This window comes from Crinia signifera, chromosome 7 (assembly GCF_055691185.1).
Source record: "Crinia signifera chromosome 7, ASM5569118v1, whole genome shotgun sequence".
In the NCBI taxonomy this organism is placed as follows: domain Eukaryota; kingdom Metazoa; phylum Chordata; class Amphibia; order Anura; family Myobatrachidae; genus Crinia; species Crinia signifera.
The window spans coordinates 814,212-832,131 of record NC_139223.1 but is presented as its reverse complement, the minus strand read 5'-3'; the positions used below and the strand labels follow the sequence as shown (position 1 = coordinate 832,131).

The 17,920-nt window shown below is 48.4% G+C and overlaps 1 protein-coding gene across 1 annotated transcript in view; it reads right to left on the bottom strand.

The window, feature by feature from the left end:
• Positions 1-17,920, bottom strand: part of SLC5A2 (solute carrier family 5 member 2) — a 103,971-nt gene that overhangs the window by 20,454 nt on the left and 65,597 nt on the right. The window contains exons 9-10 of the mRNA XM_083152183.1: positions 17,650-17,785; positions 11,009-11,116 (exon numbers count right to left, since the gene is read on the bottom strand). Of these exons, the coding sequence (XP_083008309.1) occupies positions 11,009-11,116; positions 17,650-17,785 (244 nt within the window). The remainder of the gene's footprint in view (positions 1-11,008; positions 11,117-17,649; positions 17,786-17,920) is intronic.

Sequence of the window (17,920 nt, the reverse complement as noted above, 5' to 3'; positions counted from 1 at the left end):
TTTTACCGCGATTTTGAACCTATTAAATGTGCGATTTTCGGAAAATGTGCGATTTCGGCCGTTTTTCACCCAAAATCGCACATGTCCAAAAATCACACCCTATTACATTTCGCCCCTTGTTTTTTGAACAAACAAAATATATTTGTGTGCATTTTATGTGGTAATAAAATATATTTGTGTGTATTTTATGTGTTTATACAGCATACATGCAAGATACTTCAAAATACATCATTGAAATATTAAAATATTCCGAAATATGGAATAATCCGTTATCCAAAATTCTCCTGGTCCCGAGCATTTTGGATACGGGATACTCAACCTGTACTGGTCTTCCCCACAGTACAATTAGAGTGTAAATGGATACACAAACTTGAGACCATTGCGCCAAAGGGGTTAAACGAGTATTTGGGTCTGTCTTGTTTCTTGTAAACAATACTAATTTTCAGCTTTGTATCTCAGATCTCTTTAAATTATGTACCCATTGAAAATTTTCTTGATCCTTACAATTCCGGTATATATACATGTGTTTATTTAACTAATAAAATGTTTAAAATGCTATTGATAATAAATATTTAAATATATAAAAATGTTGTTTAATATTGTGACCATCAAGCGATCATATGTGCTTTTGCTTTTTAAAATATGTACAATCTTCTGGTATTTATTGTACCTGTTTGTATTTTGTATTTTCTGTACAGATTTTAATGAAGTAAACTGATTGACACCACCTGTGAACATTTGGGTCCGACGCTGCTAGCCTCTGACGTCAGGATTGGACGCACAGTGGCGGACGTGGAGGTGATCGGCGTGTCGGGACCCAGCTGTGATCTGTTGGGGCTAATGAGGGGGTGGGATGTGTATATATATGTGCACTGTTTGTATCATTGTTTGTCCCTGACGACGGGCTCAGCCCGAAACATATGTCGGAATAAACTACTTTTCTTTTCACTGCAAACGAAGTCTGACGAGTGCCGCCTTATTTCCAGTCTATGAAGGTATCGTTCCATGGAAGGCACCGGAGCACATTGACATGCTGAACTCTAACCGAGTGCCGGGGTATATGCTGCTATATATATATATATATATATATATATATATATATATATATATATGGCGTTTGATCTGTTTGTCTACTTTAAAGGAATTGGTCTGGTCTCCTTATTTCTTTAACATCAATATTTTATTGAGAAATATTTAACTTTTAGTTGGAGGGTTACAGAATATAGAAAAAGGAGAAGGGAGAAAGGGAGGGGGGATACAGGGGGGGGGGGGGGGGCATGGGGAGGGGGGAGATACACAGACTCTGTACATACATAGACAAGAAATATCGTCATACGGAACATAATGAGATTTAAGTAAACCTAAACAGGCACAACAGGTAAAATATCAACCAAAATCTAACGGAGTAACTAAGCAAGTATCTCTAATGCAGTAAACACAAGTAGATCCTAGAGTGGGGAATAAGGGATCACAGAGGATTTGTAGGGTCTTCCTGCGTCTCATTAAGGCTAAATTGAAGGGGGTGACTTGGGAGCGTGTGATGTACCTACTCCAACAGTAATATATTCATGCCAGAGCACCCAGAGTGCTATGGAAGAAGGCGTAGAGCTTGAATCGGAAGAATATTGCGTTTCCACGGTGTAGTTAAAGTTGATTTTCTGAATCACTTTTAAAAGTAGGGGAGGGTGGGTTGTTTCCAACACTGGGCCAGGGCTGCGCGGGCCGCAATAAATATGTGGCCTAGAACATAGCTTTTGTGTAGGCAAGACCGTGTCAGGGAAGGTATTGAATAAAGCTATTAAGAGAGTGGGCGTTATTGCTGTATCTAGGACCTGATTTGCTAAGTCAAATACATCCCTCCAGAACACGGTAAGGAGGGGGCAAGACCAGAATATGTGATATATATGGCCGATGCTACCACATTGTCTCCAACAAAATTTGGACCATGAGGGCCAGAAGGAGTGTAGTCTGGTTAAATATAATCTGTGTATTAGTTTAATGTGCATCTCGGTATGGTTCATACACTTTGACATGGTATAAGAGGAAAGAAAGATTTTGCCCCATTGAGCGTCTGACAAGGTCATACCCAGGTCAACTTCCCACTTTGTCTGTGCATTTGATTTAGGGGAATTTGGAATGTCTTGCAATAGTTTGTACCAAAATGTAACATCCCCTCTGGAGTTTGGTAGGTTAACCCCTTCCCGACATTTGACGTACATGTACGTCATGGCTTCTAACTGTCACTGCGTCTATAGACGCGGTGACAGTTAGGAGATGTCTGCTGTCCCTGACAGCAGACATCCCCCCCTCGCCGCCCAGGGGGGGCAGGGGTGCCCCCCCCGGTCGGCGATCGCTGTGATTGGCTGTTCAAATCTGAACAGCCATTCACAGCGTTTCCTGTGTTACCGGCGGCTAAGCCGCTCGGTAACACAGGGATCGGTGGTGATCGGTGCTGTTAAGTACAGCACCGATCACCACCGATGAGCAGCACCCCCCTCCCACCCACCCGGCACTCACCCGGCAGCTCCCCCAGCTCCCCCGGCAGCAGCAGCACTAGGCAGCCTCAGCGCACGCAGCGCTTCCCCCCTCCCACCCCCCCCCCGCAAGCCGCAGCAGCAATGGGTTAAAAAAAAAAAATGTACTGAAATATATATATATATATATGTGTGTGTATGTGTATATATATATATACACACATATATGTATGTGTATATATGTATATATATATATATATACACATATATATATGTATATATATATATACACATATATATGTGTATATATATATATATATATATATATATATATATATATATATATACACACACACACACACACACACACACACAAACACACATATATATATATATATATATATATATATATATATATATATATATATATATATATATATATATATATATATATATATATATATATATATATAGAAAGATATTCCCGACATATGACGTATATATACGTCATGGTCGGGAGGTACTTCCCGACCGAAGACGTATATATACGTCATGGTTTTAAACTGTCACCGCGTCTATAGACGCGGTGACAGTTTGGAGATGTCTGCTGTCCCTGACAGCAGACATCCCCCCTCGCGGCGATCGCTGCGATTGGCTGTTCAAATGTGAACAGCCAATTGCAGCGTTTTCTGTGTTACCGGCGGCTAAGCCGCTCGGTAACACAGTGATCGGTGGTGATCGGTGCTGTTAAGTACAGCACCGATCACCACCGATCGCCAGCCCCCCCCCTCCCACCCGGCAGCCCCCCTCCCTCCCACCCACCCGGCTGCCGCAGCGCCAGCACCCCTCCCACCCCCCCGCCAGCCGCAGCGCCAGCCCCCTTTCCAAAGCTGGTGACCAAAATGGGGTCACTTGTGGGGGGGTTCCACTGTATTGGTGCTTCGGGGGTCTTGCTAATGCGACATAGCACCCACCATTCATTCCACCACCAAATATCACTCCTTCCCTTCTGAGTCCTGCCATGCACCCAACTGGTATTTTTTGGTCACATGTGAGGCATTGCCGTACTCGGGAGAAATTGGGGCACAGATTTTGGGGTGCTTTGTCTCCTTCATTCCTTGTGAAAATGAAAAATTTTGAGCCAGAACTGCATTTTTCTGTAAAAAATTACATTTTTTTACACAAAAATGCAGATCTGGCTCAAAATTTTTCATTTTCACAAGGAATGAAGGAGACAAAGCACCCCAAAATCTGTGCCCCAATTTCTCCCGAGTACGGCAATGCCTCACATGTGACCAAAAAATACCAGTTGGGTGCATGGCAGGACTCAGAAGGGAAGGAGTGATATTTGGATTTTGCAGCACAGATTCTGGTTGAATGACCCCCGAAACACCCATACAGTGGAACCCCCCCACAAGTGACCCCATTTTGCAAACTACACCCTTCAGGGAATTCATCAAGGGGTATAGTGTACATTTCAAACCCCCAGGGGTTTCACCAATTTTGATACAACTGGGCTGTGAAAATGAAAAATTAATTTTTTTCATTTTCACTGCCCAGTTGTACCACAATTGGTGAAACCCCTGGGGGTTTGAAATGTACACTATACCCCTAGATGAATTCCCTGAAGGGTGTAGTTTGCAAAATGGGGTCACTTGTGGGGGGGTTCCTAACTTTTAGCATCTTATGGTGCCTAGAAACCTACATGGTGCCTAAAAAATAATCTCATAAAAAGGAGGCTCCAAAATCAAGTAGGTGCTCCTTCTATTATGAAGCCTGTGGTTTGGTCACCGTGCACACTAGGGCCACATATAGGATATTTATGAAAACCAAAGAATTGGGGGAATCAATTTTTAGTCACATTTCTCTAGTAAAATCTGCTGTGTACCTTAGAAAAATGTATTAAAATTGAAAATCTGCAAAAAAAATTAAATTTTGAAATTTCACCTACACTTTGTTTTAATTCCTGTGAAACACCTAAAGGGTTAACAAACTTCCAAAATGCTGTTTTGAATACTGTGAGGGGTGCAGTTTTTGAAATGGCATAATTTATGGGGGTGTCTCACATACAAGTCCCTCAAAGTCACATCAGAACTGAACTGGTCCCTAAAAAAATCAGTGTTTGAAATTTTCTTGAAAATTTGAGAATTTGCTATTCATATTTTAAGCCTCCTAGTGTCCAAAAAAATGAAAATGAGGTTGAAATAATGATGGCAACATAAAGTATACATATGGTCTATGTTAGTTATTAGGGGCGGGATGCTGGTATAATCGCGGCGAATGTGCATACTTACCGCAAGGTGACCGTCACTACTTCGCGGCGTTTCCGCTCTTCTCATCTCCATATGCTGTAAGAATTCAGTTACCGCAATCTGTTTGCGGTAACTGACCCCTGCGCGATCTCCGTTTTTAGTCTAGCGCGCATGCGCCCGCTGTGTGCATAGCGGACATGCGCACTGGGCACCTTCCTGGACGCTGCTCAGCTAGAAGTGCGCGTCTTGCATAATTGTGTCAGGGCAGCCATTTCACTCGGGGACAAGTAAGTTTCCTATGTATTATGGCGCCCAAATATTTGTGAAACGGGTCATTGTGTGGTATGGGTCACCATGGTTTAAATGTATGTATGTGTACATTTGTTCTATTACCGCTGGCCTCTCCGCCAGCCAAGGGAGGCGAGTTACCACACAGCTTGTACTAGCGCGGCGGATGTAACAGCATAGGGTGCGCGCGCTTCTCCTGCACAACCCTATGGGGAGAGCAGCGCGCACCGATAACATCAAGAATGCGGAAGTGCTGAGAGAAGCACTGATCCGCCTGAGGATATAACATACAGCGGCGCAGAAAAACACCCGGGGCCGCGGCGGTGAGTCATATAGCATCCCGCCCTAACTATTTTGAGTGGTAAGATTATTTGTCTCACAAGCAGAAAATTTAACATTTTGCAAATCGCAAAATTTTCCATTTTTTTACGACATTTTGGTATTTTTCACAAAAAAACACAGACTGTATCGACCAAAATTTACCACTAACTTGAAGTACAATGTGTCACGAGAAAACAATCTCAAAATCACTGGGATAAGTAAAAGCAAAAAAAAGTTATACCCACTTAAGTGATACATGTCATATTTGAAAAAAAGGGCTCTGTCAGGAACGCAAAAACTGGCTCTGTCAGGAAGGGGTTGGCGAAAGTAGATACGTGAGTCAAAGTTACTGGGTGTATTAGTAGGATTAGGAGCAGTATTCCACCAATAGCAGATTTGAAAGTAATGTAATAGTTCGGCTTTAGGGAGAGAAAATCTCTGCTGGAGAGCGGAGAAGGGGAGAATATACTGGCCTTCTAAAATATCTCCTAAAGTCTAGAGATCAAGGCATCCCAAGTTGCAATGGAGGCCCTAGTAGTTGGGAGAGTCGAGGAGAGATCAGGACGGAGTTGTTTAGGTAATCTAAGCAGATCATCTATTGGAGTTGGGGCATGCGATATCTCAGGGTCCACCCACCGTGATTCTGATGTGGCACACTGAGGTAAGCGCCTCCCTCGTACAATGTGGCACACTGAGGTAAGCGCCTCCCTCGTACAATGACGCACACTGAGGTAAGCGCCACCCTCGTACAATGTGGCACAGTTAGGTAAGCGCCTCCCTCGTACAATGCAGCACACCGAGGTAAGCGCCTCCCTCGTACAATGTGGTACACTGAGGTAAGCGCCTCCCATGTACAATGTGGTACACTGAGGTAAGCGCCTCCCTCGTACAATGTGACACACTGAGGTAAGCTCCTCCCTCGTACTATGCGGCACACTGAGGTAAGCGCATCCCTCGTACAATGTGGCACACTGAGGTAAGCGCCTCCCGCGTACAATGTGGCACACTGAGGTAAGCGCCTCCCTCATATCATGTGGCACACTGAGGTAAGCATCTCCCTCGTACAATGCGGCACACTGAGGTAAGCGCCTCCCTCGTACAATACGGCACACTGAGGTAAGCGCCTCCCTGGTACAATGCGGCACACTGAGGTAAGCGCCTCCTTCGTACAATGACGCACACTGAGGTAAGCGCCTCCCTCGTACAATGCGGCACACTGAGGTAAGCGCCTCCCTTGTACAATACGGCACACTGAGGTAAGCGCCTCCCTGGTACAATGCGGCACACTGAGGTAAGCGCCACCCTTGTACAATGCGGCACAATTAGGTAAGCTCCACCCTCGTACATTGCAGCACACTGAGGTAAGCGCCTCCTGCGTACAATGCGGCACACTGAGGTAAGCGCCTCCCTCATATCAAGTGGCACACTGAGGTAAGTGTCTCCCTCGTACAATGAGGCACACTGAGGTAAGCGTCTCCCTCGTACAATGCGGCACACTGAGGTAAGCGTCTCCCTCGTACAATGCGGCACACTGAGGTAAGCGCCTCCCTCGTACAATGACGCACACTGAGGTAAGCGTCTCCCTCGTACAATGCGGCACACTGAGGTAAGCACCTCCCTCGTACAATGACGCACACTGAGGTAAGCGTCTCCCTCATACAATGCGGCACACTGAGGTAAGCGCCTCCCTCGTACAATGAGGCACACGGAGGTAAGCGCCTCCCTCGTACAATGCGGCACACCGAGGTAAGCGCCTCCCTCGTACAATGCGGCACACCGAGGTAAGCGTCTCCCTCGTACAATGCGACACACCGAGGTAAGCGCCACCCTCCTACAATGAGGCACACGGAGGTAAGCGCCTCCCTCGTACAATGCTGCGCACTGAGGTAAGCACCTCCGTCATACAATGCGGCACACTGAGGTAAGCACCTCCCTCGTACAATGACGCACACTGAGGTAAGCGTCTCCCTCGTACAATGCGGCACACTGAGGTAAGCGTCTCCCTCGTACAATGCGGCACACTGAGGTAAGCGTCTCCCTCGTACAATGTGGAACACAGAGGTAAGCGCCTCCCTCGTACAATGCTGCGCACTGAGGTAAGCACCTCCGTCATACAATGCGGCACACTGAGGTAAGCACCTCCCTCGTACAATGACGCACACTGAGGTAAGCGCCTCCCTCGTACAATGCGGCACACTGAGGTAAGTACCTCCGTCATACAATGCGGCACACTGAGGTAAGCGCCTCCCTCGTGCAATGCGGCACACTGAGGTAAGCGCCTCCCTCGTACAATGTGGCACACTAAGGTAAGCGCCTCCCTCGTACAATGCGGCACACTGAGGTAAGCACCTCCGTCATACAATGCGGCACACTGAGGTAAGCGCCTCCCTCGTACAATGCGGCACACTGAGGTAAGCGCCTCCCTCGTACAATGTGGCACACTAAGGTAAGCGCCTCCCTCGTACAATGCGGCACACTGAGGTAAGCGTCTCCCTCGTACAATGCGGCACACTGAGGTCAGCACCACCCTCGTACAATGCGGAACACTGAGGTAAGCGTCCCCCTCGTACAATGACGCACACTGAGGTAAGCGTCTCCCTCGTACAATGCGACACACCGAGGTAAGCGCCACCCTCCTACAATGAGGCACACGGAGGTAAGCGCCACCCTCGTACAATGCGGCACACTGAGGTAAGCGCCACCCTTGTACAATGCTCCACACTGAGGTAAGCACCTCCATCATACAATGCTCCACACTGAGGTAAGCGCCACCCTAGTACAATGCGGCACACTGAGGTAAGCGCCTCCCTCGTACAATGCGGCACACTGAGGTAAGCGTCTCCATCGTTCAATGTGGTACACTGAGGTAAGTGCCACCCTTGTACAATGTGGCACACTGAGGTAAGCGGCACCCTCGTACAATGTGACACACCGAGGTAAGCGCCTCCCTCGTACAATGCGGCACACTGAGGTAAGCACCACCCTCGTACAATGCTCCACACTGAGGTAAGCGCCACCCTAGTACAATGCGGCACACTGAGGTAAGCGCCTCCCTCGTACAATGCGGCACACTGCGGTAAGCACCTCCCTTGTACAATGCGGCACACTGAGGTAAGCGTCTCCATCGTTCAATGTGGTACACTGAGGTAAGTGCCACCCTCGTACAATGTGGCACACTGAGGTAAGCGCCACCCTCGTACAATGAGGCACAGTGAGGTAAGTGCCACCCTCATACAATGCGGCACACTGAGGTAAGCGCCACCCTCGTACAATGCGGCACACTGAGGTAAGCGCCTCCCTCGTACAATGTGACACACCGAGGTAAGCGCCTCCCTCGTACAATGCGGCACACTGAGGTAAGCGTCTCCCTCGTACAATGCGGCACACTGAGGTAAGCACCTCCATCATACAATGCTCCACACTGAGGTAAGCGCCACCCTCGTACAATGCGGCACACTGAGGTTAGCGCCACCCTCGTACAATGCGGCACACTGAGGTAAGCGTCTCCATCGTTCAATGTGGTACACTGAGGTAAGTGCCACCCTCGTACAATGTGGCACACTGAGGTAAGCGCCACCCTCGTACAATGAGGCACAGTGAGGTAAGTGCCACCCTCGTACAATGCGGCACACTGAGGTAAGCGCCACCCTCGTACAATGCGGCACACTGAGGTAAGCGCCACCCTCGTACAATGCGGCACAGTGAGGTAAGCGCCACCCTCGTACAATGCGGCACACTGAGGTAAGCACCACCCTCGTACAATGCGGCACACTGCGGTAAGCACCTCCCTTGTACAATGCGGCACACTGAGGTAAGCGTCTCCATCGTTCAATGTGGTACACTGAGGTAAGTGCCACCCTCGTACAATGTGGCACACTGAGGTAAGCGCCACCCTCGTACAATGAGGCACACTGAGGTAAGCGCCACCCTCGTACAATGCGGCACACTGAGGTAAGCGCCTCCCTCGTACAATGTGACACACCGAGGTAAGCGCCTCCCTCGTACAATGCGGCACACTGAGGTAAGCGTCTCCCTCGTACAATGCGGCACACTGAGGTAAGCACCTCCATCATACAATGCTCCACACTGAGGTAAGCGTCACCCTCGTACAATGCGGCACACTGAGGTTAGCGCCACCCTCGTACAATGCGGCACACTGAGGTAAGCGTCTCCATCGTTCAATGTGGTACACTGAGGTAAGTGCCACCCTCGTACAATGTGGCACACTGAGGTAAGCGCCACCCTCGTACAATGAGGCACAGTGAGGTAAGTGCCACCCTCGTACAATGCGGCACACTGAGGTAAGCGCCACCCTCGTACAATGCGGCACACTGAGGTAAGCGCCACCCTCGTACAATGCGGCACAGTGAGGTAAGCGCCACCCTCGTACAATGCGGCACACTGAGGTAAGCACCACCCTCGTACAATGCGGCACACTGAGGTAAGCGCCACCCTAGTACAATGCGGCACACTGAGGTAAGCGTCTCCATCGTTCAATGTGGTACACTGAGGTAAGTGCCACCCTCGTACAATGCGGAACACTGAGGTAAGCGTCTCCATCGTTCAATGTGGTACACTGAGGTAAGTGCCACCCTCGTACAATGTGGCACACTGAGGTAAGCGCCACCCTCGTACAATGAGGCACAGTGAGGTAAGTGCCACCCTCGTACAATGCGGCACACTGAGGTAAGCGCCACCCTCGTACAATGCGGCACACTGAGGTAAGCGCCTCCCTCGTACAATGTGACACACCGAGGTAAGCGCCTCCCTCGTACAATGCGGCACACTGAGGTAAGCGCCTCCCTCGTACAATGCGGCACACTGAGGTAAGCACCTCCCTCGTACAATGCGGCACACTGAGGTAAGCGCCACCCTCGTACAATGCGGCACACTGAGGTAAGCGCCACCCTCGTACAATGCGGCACACTGAGGTAAGCGCCTCCCTCGTACAATGTGACACACTGCGGTAAGCACCTCCCTCGTACAATGCGGCACACTGAGGTAAGCGTCTCCATCGTTCAATGTGGTACACTGAGGTAAGTGCCACCCTCGTACAATGTGGCACACTGAGGTAAGCGCCACCCTCGTACAATGAGGCACAGTGAGGTAAGTGCCACCCTCGTACAATGCGGCACACTGAGGTAAGCGCCACCCTCGTACAATGCGGCACACTGAGGTAAGCGCCACCCTCGTACAATGAGGCACACTGAGGTAAGCGCCACCCTCGTACAATGCGGCACACTGAGGTAAGCACCACCCTTGTACAATGCGGCACACTGAGGTAAGCGCCAGCCTCCTACAATGAGGCACACTGAGGTAAGTGCCTCCCTCTTACAATGTGGCACACCGAGATCAAGCACTACAGTAATATACAATATTGGGCATAAACAGAGCAGTGTGTTAGCGGTCACTGTGCCCTCCATACGGTATAACGAATAGAGCCGTGGACAGTGCAGCACATATAGTGGGGCTCACAGAAATGGCTCCAGTGTATATACCCTGATGTTGCCTTGCCTCCTAACATCACATGCAGCTTTAACATTTACCTGTGTCACCAGCATATTCTGCTTTGGAATAAAACAGAAGACTAGGTAATAACAGACCGAGAGGTAGGAGGGCCCTGCTCTCCAGATTACACTCTACAGGTGACCTCTTCTGTGTATGGAGACCTACCTCTCGGCATCAGCTTCACAACCAGCTTTGGGTACGCTGTATTAGAGCAGCCAGATTCCACACCGCAAATCCTATAGCACTCCGAGGGGACAACACAGGCTACTTCATCTGTAACAAGAAATTACTCTGAGTCCAAGCTATACATTGCATCATTCCAGAGGTTTTATTGATAGGTTATTAAATTTATGACCACCTTGTGTTTATTTATTTTCTCACACATTGCGAAATATTTCAATACATTCAGCAATCCATGATTTGTTCATGCTTAAAAAATGACCATCATATATCCAGCCACTTATTATCAAAAGTCGGATGTTTGTGTGGTTAAATCATCGGTCATTAGTTTCTCCTTTTGCCGTCTCTATGTATGTGCTTGTTTTCAATTCGCACTTTGATATTGGGAAATTAAGGAAAAATAGTGTCAGCCCTATATGGGGATAATTCACTTCTGCTTTTCACCCTTCATGTTTGTCAACAGAGGAAGGAGAATGAGAGAGTGGGTTTCCCCAGGGTTGTGACTGAGAGATAGGTTGGGTAGTTAACTGTAGTGTAAACACAGTACTTCCTGGTGCCCCTGTTACCATACAGGCATTGCAGGGTGCTTCCCTGATGAACCACAGTGAGCCTTCCAGTTCACTACGAGATAGTTAAAGAGATACTGACCAGACCATTAGTATAGAAGATATATGTAGGTGGTCAGCCCTGACGGAAAATGCACCACATCTGCTTTTCTCCCTCTTATTAGGAATAGCGGAGAGAGAATGAGAGAGTGGGGTCCTCCCGGGTTGTGACCGAATTTAGATTATATGGTTGATTACAGTGCTGTCAGTTATATTGCAGGTGACCCTGATACTGTATAAGCATTGCAGGATACTGTATATTCCTGGAATTGTTGGCAGCTCTCATATCAACCATGAAACACAGTGTAGTAAATAGTAGAAGAGTTGGAGGGAGAGTGGAGTACAATTATATCCTCACTATTAGTTATACTTCCTGCAACACCAAACACTAACAATTGCTACTTATACCCCTTTCCCACTGCAGGCTTTACACGTGTAAATGCCGTTTTTTTAGCCTTTTTAAACGGCTAGAGCTGCAGTGGGAAAGCTCCAGGTTGCTTTACACGGGTAACAAATACCGGTTTTTGTTACCCGTGTAAAAAGCAGTGTTTTTACCGTGTTATAGCCGTTTTTTCGGCAGTGGGAAAGGGGTAGCCCTTTACCCGTTAAAAAAAAAACCGGCATGGGGTCCCCCCCCACTGCCGAAACCAGCACCAGGCTGAAAGAGCCGGGGCTGGTAATAAAAAATCAGGAAACCCGACAAATAGGGGTTCCCTGATTTTTTACAACCAGCCCCAGGCTCCAGGTCCGGGGCTGGTTCCCAAAATACGGGGGACAAAATGACTAGGGGTCCCCCGTATTTTAAGAACCAGCCCCAGGCACAACCAGCCAGCAGGGTAATGCCACAGCCGGGGGACACTTATGATATAAGTTCCCGCGGCCAAAGCATTAACCCTACCGACCAGTCAGCCTGGCCAGGGGCCCTGGGGGAGTGGGGACCCCCCCAATAAAGGGGTCCCCCCCCCTCCAGGACTTACCTGACCAGGCTGAAGCCTGGTGCTGTCCCCGGTGACCCTGGAGCGGTGGTCACCGGGCTGATGGTATTGTGTAAAAAATAGAATAAAAACCATTGTCTTTTACTGGTGAACTATGAGTCCCAGCAAGCCTCCCCCGCAAGCTGGGACTTGGAGAACCACAAGTCCCAGCCTGCGGGGCATTAAAGGGCCCGCTGGGTCTTGTAGTTCCACAGTAAAAGAAAGAGTTAAATAAACACACTGACACACGTGAAAAATGAAAGTTTAATACATACATAACACATACATACTGATACTTACCTATCTTGAGCCCGTAGGTAGCCCTGGTCCTGATGTCCTGGTCCGTGTCGGCGTCTGTATCCAGTCGGCATCCCTGTCGGCGACGGCGTCGGCGGTCCGGAGTCCGAAGAAATCCATTTGGGAAGCTGTGGAAGGAAACCATACTCACCTGTCCCAGCGCGACGTAGTCCAGGTAAGGTCTTTGCAAAAAAAACAAACCGACACCCGAACCAGACCGGACTGACGGAGACACACGGTGTTTACATCGTGCGGCTCCGCCCCCGAATGCCGCTATTGGCCGCCTTGCGGCCTAGCGGCCAATCAGGAGCCGCTAGGCCGCAAGGCGGCCAATAGCGGCATTCGGGAGGCGGAGCCGCACGATGTAAACAAACACACGTGTGTCTCCGTCAGTCCGGTCTGGTTCGGGTGTCGGTTTGTTTTTTTTGCAAAGACCTTACCTGGACTACGTCGCGCTGGGACAGGTGAGTAGGATTTCCTTCCACAGCTTCCCAAATGGATTTCTTCGGACTCCGGACCGCCGACGCCGTCGCCGACAGGGATGCCGACTGGATACAGACGCCGACACGGACCAGGACATCAGGACCAGGGCTACCTACGGGCTCAAGATAGGTAAGTATCAGTATGTATGTGTTATGTATGTATTAAACTTTCATTTTTCACGTGTGTCAGTGTGTTTATTTAACTCTTTCTTTTACTGTGGAACTACAAGACCCAGCGGGCCCTTTAATGCCCCGCAGGCTGGGACTTGTGGTTCTCCAAGTCCCAGCTTGCGGGGGAGGCTTGCTGGGACTCATAGTTCACCAGTAAAAGACAATGGTTTTTATTCTATTTTTTTACACAATACCATCAGCCCGGTGACCACCGCTCCAGGGTCACCGGGGACAGCACCAGGCTTCAGCCTGGTCAGGTAAGTCCTGGAGGGGGGGGACCCCTTTATTGGGGGGGTCCCCACTCCCCCAGGGCCCCTGGCCAGGCTGACTGGTCGGTAGGGTTAATGCTTTGGCCGCGGGAACTTATATCATAAGTGTCCCCCGGCTGTGGCATTACCCTGCTGGCTGGTTGTGCCTGGGGCTGGTTCTTAAAATACGGGGGACCCCTAGTCATTTTGTCCCCCGTATTTTGGGAACCAGCCCCGGACCTGGAGCCTGGGGCTGGTTGTAAAAAATCAGGGAACCCCTATTTGTCGGGTTTCCTGATTTTTTATTACCAGCCCCGGCTCTTTCAGCCTGGTGCTGGTTACGGCAGTGGGGGGGACCCCACGCCGTTTTTTTTTTTTAAATTCTCCCCCCCCCCCCTATCTTTACACTGCTTAAACGGGTTTTTAAACGGGTAAGTGTGAATGTGACAAAAACAGCTTTTAAACGGTAATTTACCGTTTAAAAGCTGCAGTGGGAAAGAGTCTTATGACTCTTACCCGTTTAAAGACCCGTTTAAAAAAAACGGGTCTTTACCCGTGTAGGCAGTGGGAAAGCAGCATTATTTTTTACATTTACTATCCCGAAAATACGGCAATTCGTATTCGTATTGATAGCACATCAATACGAATACGAATTGCCGTATTTTTGGGATAGTAAATGTAAAAAATAATGCATGTAAAAAAAATGTAAGTAAATGTAAATGTAAAAAATGTAAATGTAAATGTAAATGTAAAAAATAATGCATGCATATTTCTTACCATAAATTTATCTCTAAGCTCCACACAGGCGACAGCATACTTTGTCTCAGCAAATACAATTTTTGCTTTATTAAGAGCCGGGTATCAGGTCAAGGTATTTGAGTATTTACCAGTAACTGTACTGCCTATAGAGCAGTCAGAACTGTTGACACTGTGTCAAAAAAGTTTTACTTGTAATATAGGTTACACCTTCTTTTTATATGGGAGGTAGAATCGGGTACTTGTTTCCTATCTGGGCGCCCGCTACGTTAATTGCGCACCATGCTATTCTCCGTATAAAAATCGGATCGCATCGCATTGGATACCACAAATGCACATACACGATATTGAACGATGCGATGCGATGCGATCCGATTCGATTTCCCATAGGAAACAATGTTAAATGGATCAATTTACCCAAATCAGCATAGGGAAGAATGGTAAATGGGCCAGAAACCCCCAAAAAACCCACAGAGCAGTGGAATGTCCCCCCAAAAGTAGTTGACGCCACCCCGCCATCAACGTGAACCCGAAGCGTGGCGAGCGCAGCGAGCCCCCGAGGGGCGGCGGTACGCGTCCTCCGACCTTTTCATGCCCTACTATCCACTAGGGCGTGGAGTGAGAATAGAATAGTGTGGCGAGCGCAGCGAGCCACCGTGCCCGAAGCGTGGCGAGCGCAGCGAGCCCCGCGAGGGGACGCGGATACCTTCACAGGTAAACGCGTCCCTTCGCGGGCTTCCCAGGTGTCCGCGTCGCCATGGACACCTGGGAAGCCCGCGAGGGGACGCGTATAACTGTGAAGGTATCCGCGTGCGCTCGCCATGCTTCGGGCTCGGTGGCTCGCTGCGCTCGCCACACTATTCTATTCTCACTCCACGCCCTAGTGGATAGTAGGGCATGAAAAGGTCGGAGGACGCGTACCGCCGCCCCTCGCGGGCTCGCTGCGCTCGCCACGCTTCGGGTTCACGTTGATGGCGGGGTGGCGTCAACTACTTTTGGGGGGACATTTCAATGTTCAGGGGTGTTTTTGGCCCATTTACTATTGTTCCTATGATAATTTGGCTAAATTGAGGCATTTAACATTGTTCTCTATGGGGAAATCGCGGGCATCGCGTCTGGCCCATCGCACCCGATTTTTTAGCGGCCGCGATGCCCGCGATGGCCCCGATTTTACCCCCATTTTTAAAATGAAATCGTATCGGATAGCATCGTATGCCATCGTACATCATCGAGTACCGAATCCGATGCGATGCGATCCGATTTCATTACGGTGCCGTACGTAGAAAACCTGGGCGCCCAGATAGGAAACAAGTACCTAGAATCGTCATATGCCCAAACACATTAAAGGAGTCCAATGCTCCTGAGGAATATATTGAGAGGACCGCAGGTGTGACACCTTACCGGTGGCAGCTGAAAACCACATGATTCTCGCTTCACGCTACCCCCACTTGTAGTGTCCAATGTAGGGCTCCCCAGCATGTGTGTGTTATGTTATAAGCACAGACCATCCACCTACTGCCTGTGGAGCAGTCAAATAGGTAGACACTGTGTCGACTTGCTCCCCAAATTATTTACACAGCGTGTTACACATTGTTTCTATACATGGGAGGTAAGAGTCGTTGAATCACCAATCACATTAAGGGAGTCCAATGTTTCTAAAGGGTATATGAAAAAGATCTCAGGTGCGGCTCATAAATAGGCACCACTGCATTCACCTAGTTATGTCCCACACTGCTCAGTATTGCAGTGTCCAATACAAGTTTTCTCCAACCTGCGTGTGTTATAATATAAGCAAGAGGCACAATTACAATCCACCTATGTTTGTAGTATAAGCAATGACCATCCACCTATGAGTGGAAATTAGCACATATATATTACCATAACCTTTATAGTGTCTGTCATATATGCCTCAAAACCTTGTGTTTATAATATCAGCAATTGACATTGGCCCACCTGCTGTGCATGATACCCACTCCCACTGAGTGTAGACACAAACGGTGTATGCCGATATCACATCCACTTGCAATGCATGACTCGGTTGGATCGCCCGGATGTCCGCACCACCCTGCGGGTGTTTTTGCTGGACACTCCGGCGTCCCCCCTTGTTACCTTTACCGCCCTGATACACGTCTCCCCGGCTGTCCGCATGCGGCTTCTCTGGATTGTGCCCGGTTCCGATACCTGCGGTCACGTGTGTGCACCACGTGACCCGCTGCTACTGACGTACGTTTCGCAAATAGCTTTCTCAAAGTTGTGCGTGTGTTTACACTACAGTTAACTACCCAACCTATCTCTCAGTTACAACCCTGGGGAAACCCACTCTCTCATTCTCCTTCCTCTGTTGACAAACATGAAGGGTGAAAAGCAGAAGTGAATTATCCCCATATAGGGCTGCCACTATTTTCCCTAATTTCCCAATATCAAATTGCGAATTGAAAACAAGCACATACATAGAGACGGCAAAATTAGAAACTAATGACCGATGATTTAACCACACAGACATCCGACTTTTGATGATAAGTGGCTTGCTATATGATGGTCAATTTTTAAGGATGAACAAATCATGGATTGCTGAATGTGTTGAAATATTTTGCAAAGTGTGAGACAATAAATAAACACAAGGTGGTCATAATTTTAATAAACTATCAATAAAAGTTACGTATTATTAATAGTCACAGCACAGATATTCCTTTAGGACATAAGAGTGCCCCCAAATAGAGTTTTCCTTTCTTCTGGTTCTCTCTTGAACCTAATAGTCGTACATGACCTTCTCAAAACTCGGGGTGCACCACTGACTGTCACCTAAGAAACCCAAAGGGACATGCACCAAGGGCTGTGGTGACCCATTGGAGATTATAAACTCCTTCAGTCAGTAGTCCTAAAGGATATAGATTAACAAACACCACAAAATTACAGAACAAATTTAAAACAGTACATAAGAGACTGGTGCGATCCCCATTCCCCTGTCCCCTTCCCTTTCTGTATACATATCATTCCAGAGGTGTAAATATGGTAGGGGTTAGATAGCCTAACAGTAGGGAAATGTGGGAATTATTGTAGACCCACTGTATTTCCTTTGGTATTGGTGGTTACCTGCGTACAAAACTCTGCTGATCATTCCCGGCATCACCATTAAGAACATAGGAAGAATCTTCAGGTAGCCGCATAGCACACATCCCAACTTGACGTGTGTTAGAGAACGGGCAGCCAGACAGCGCTGGACAATCACCTAGAACAGCAGAGGAGACATAGATCAGGTTCCTGGAGTCTGCCATCAAGCCCTCAGGTCACCAAACCAAGATGGAGGTGACCTACACTAGGTAGGGGGCTTTAGCCATGTCTGTGGAAGTGATCTCCCTCTATC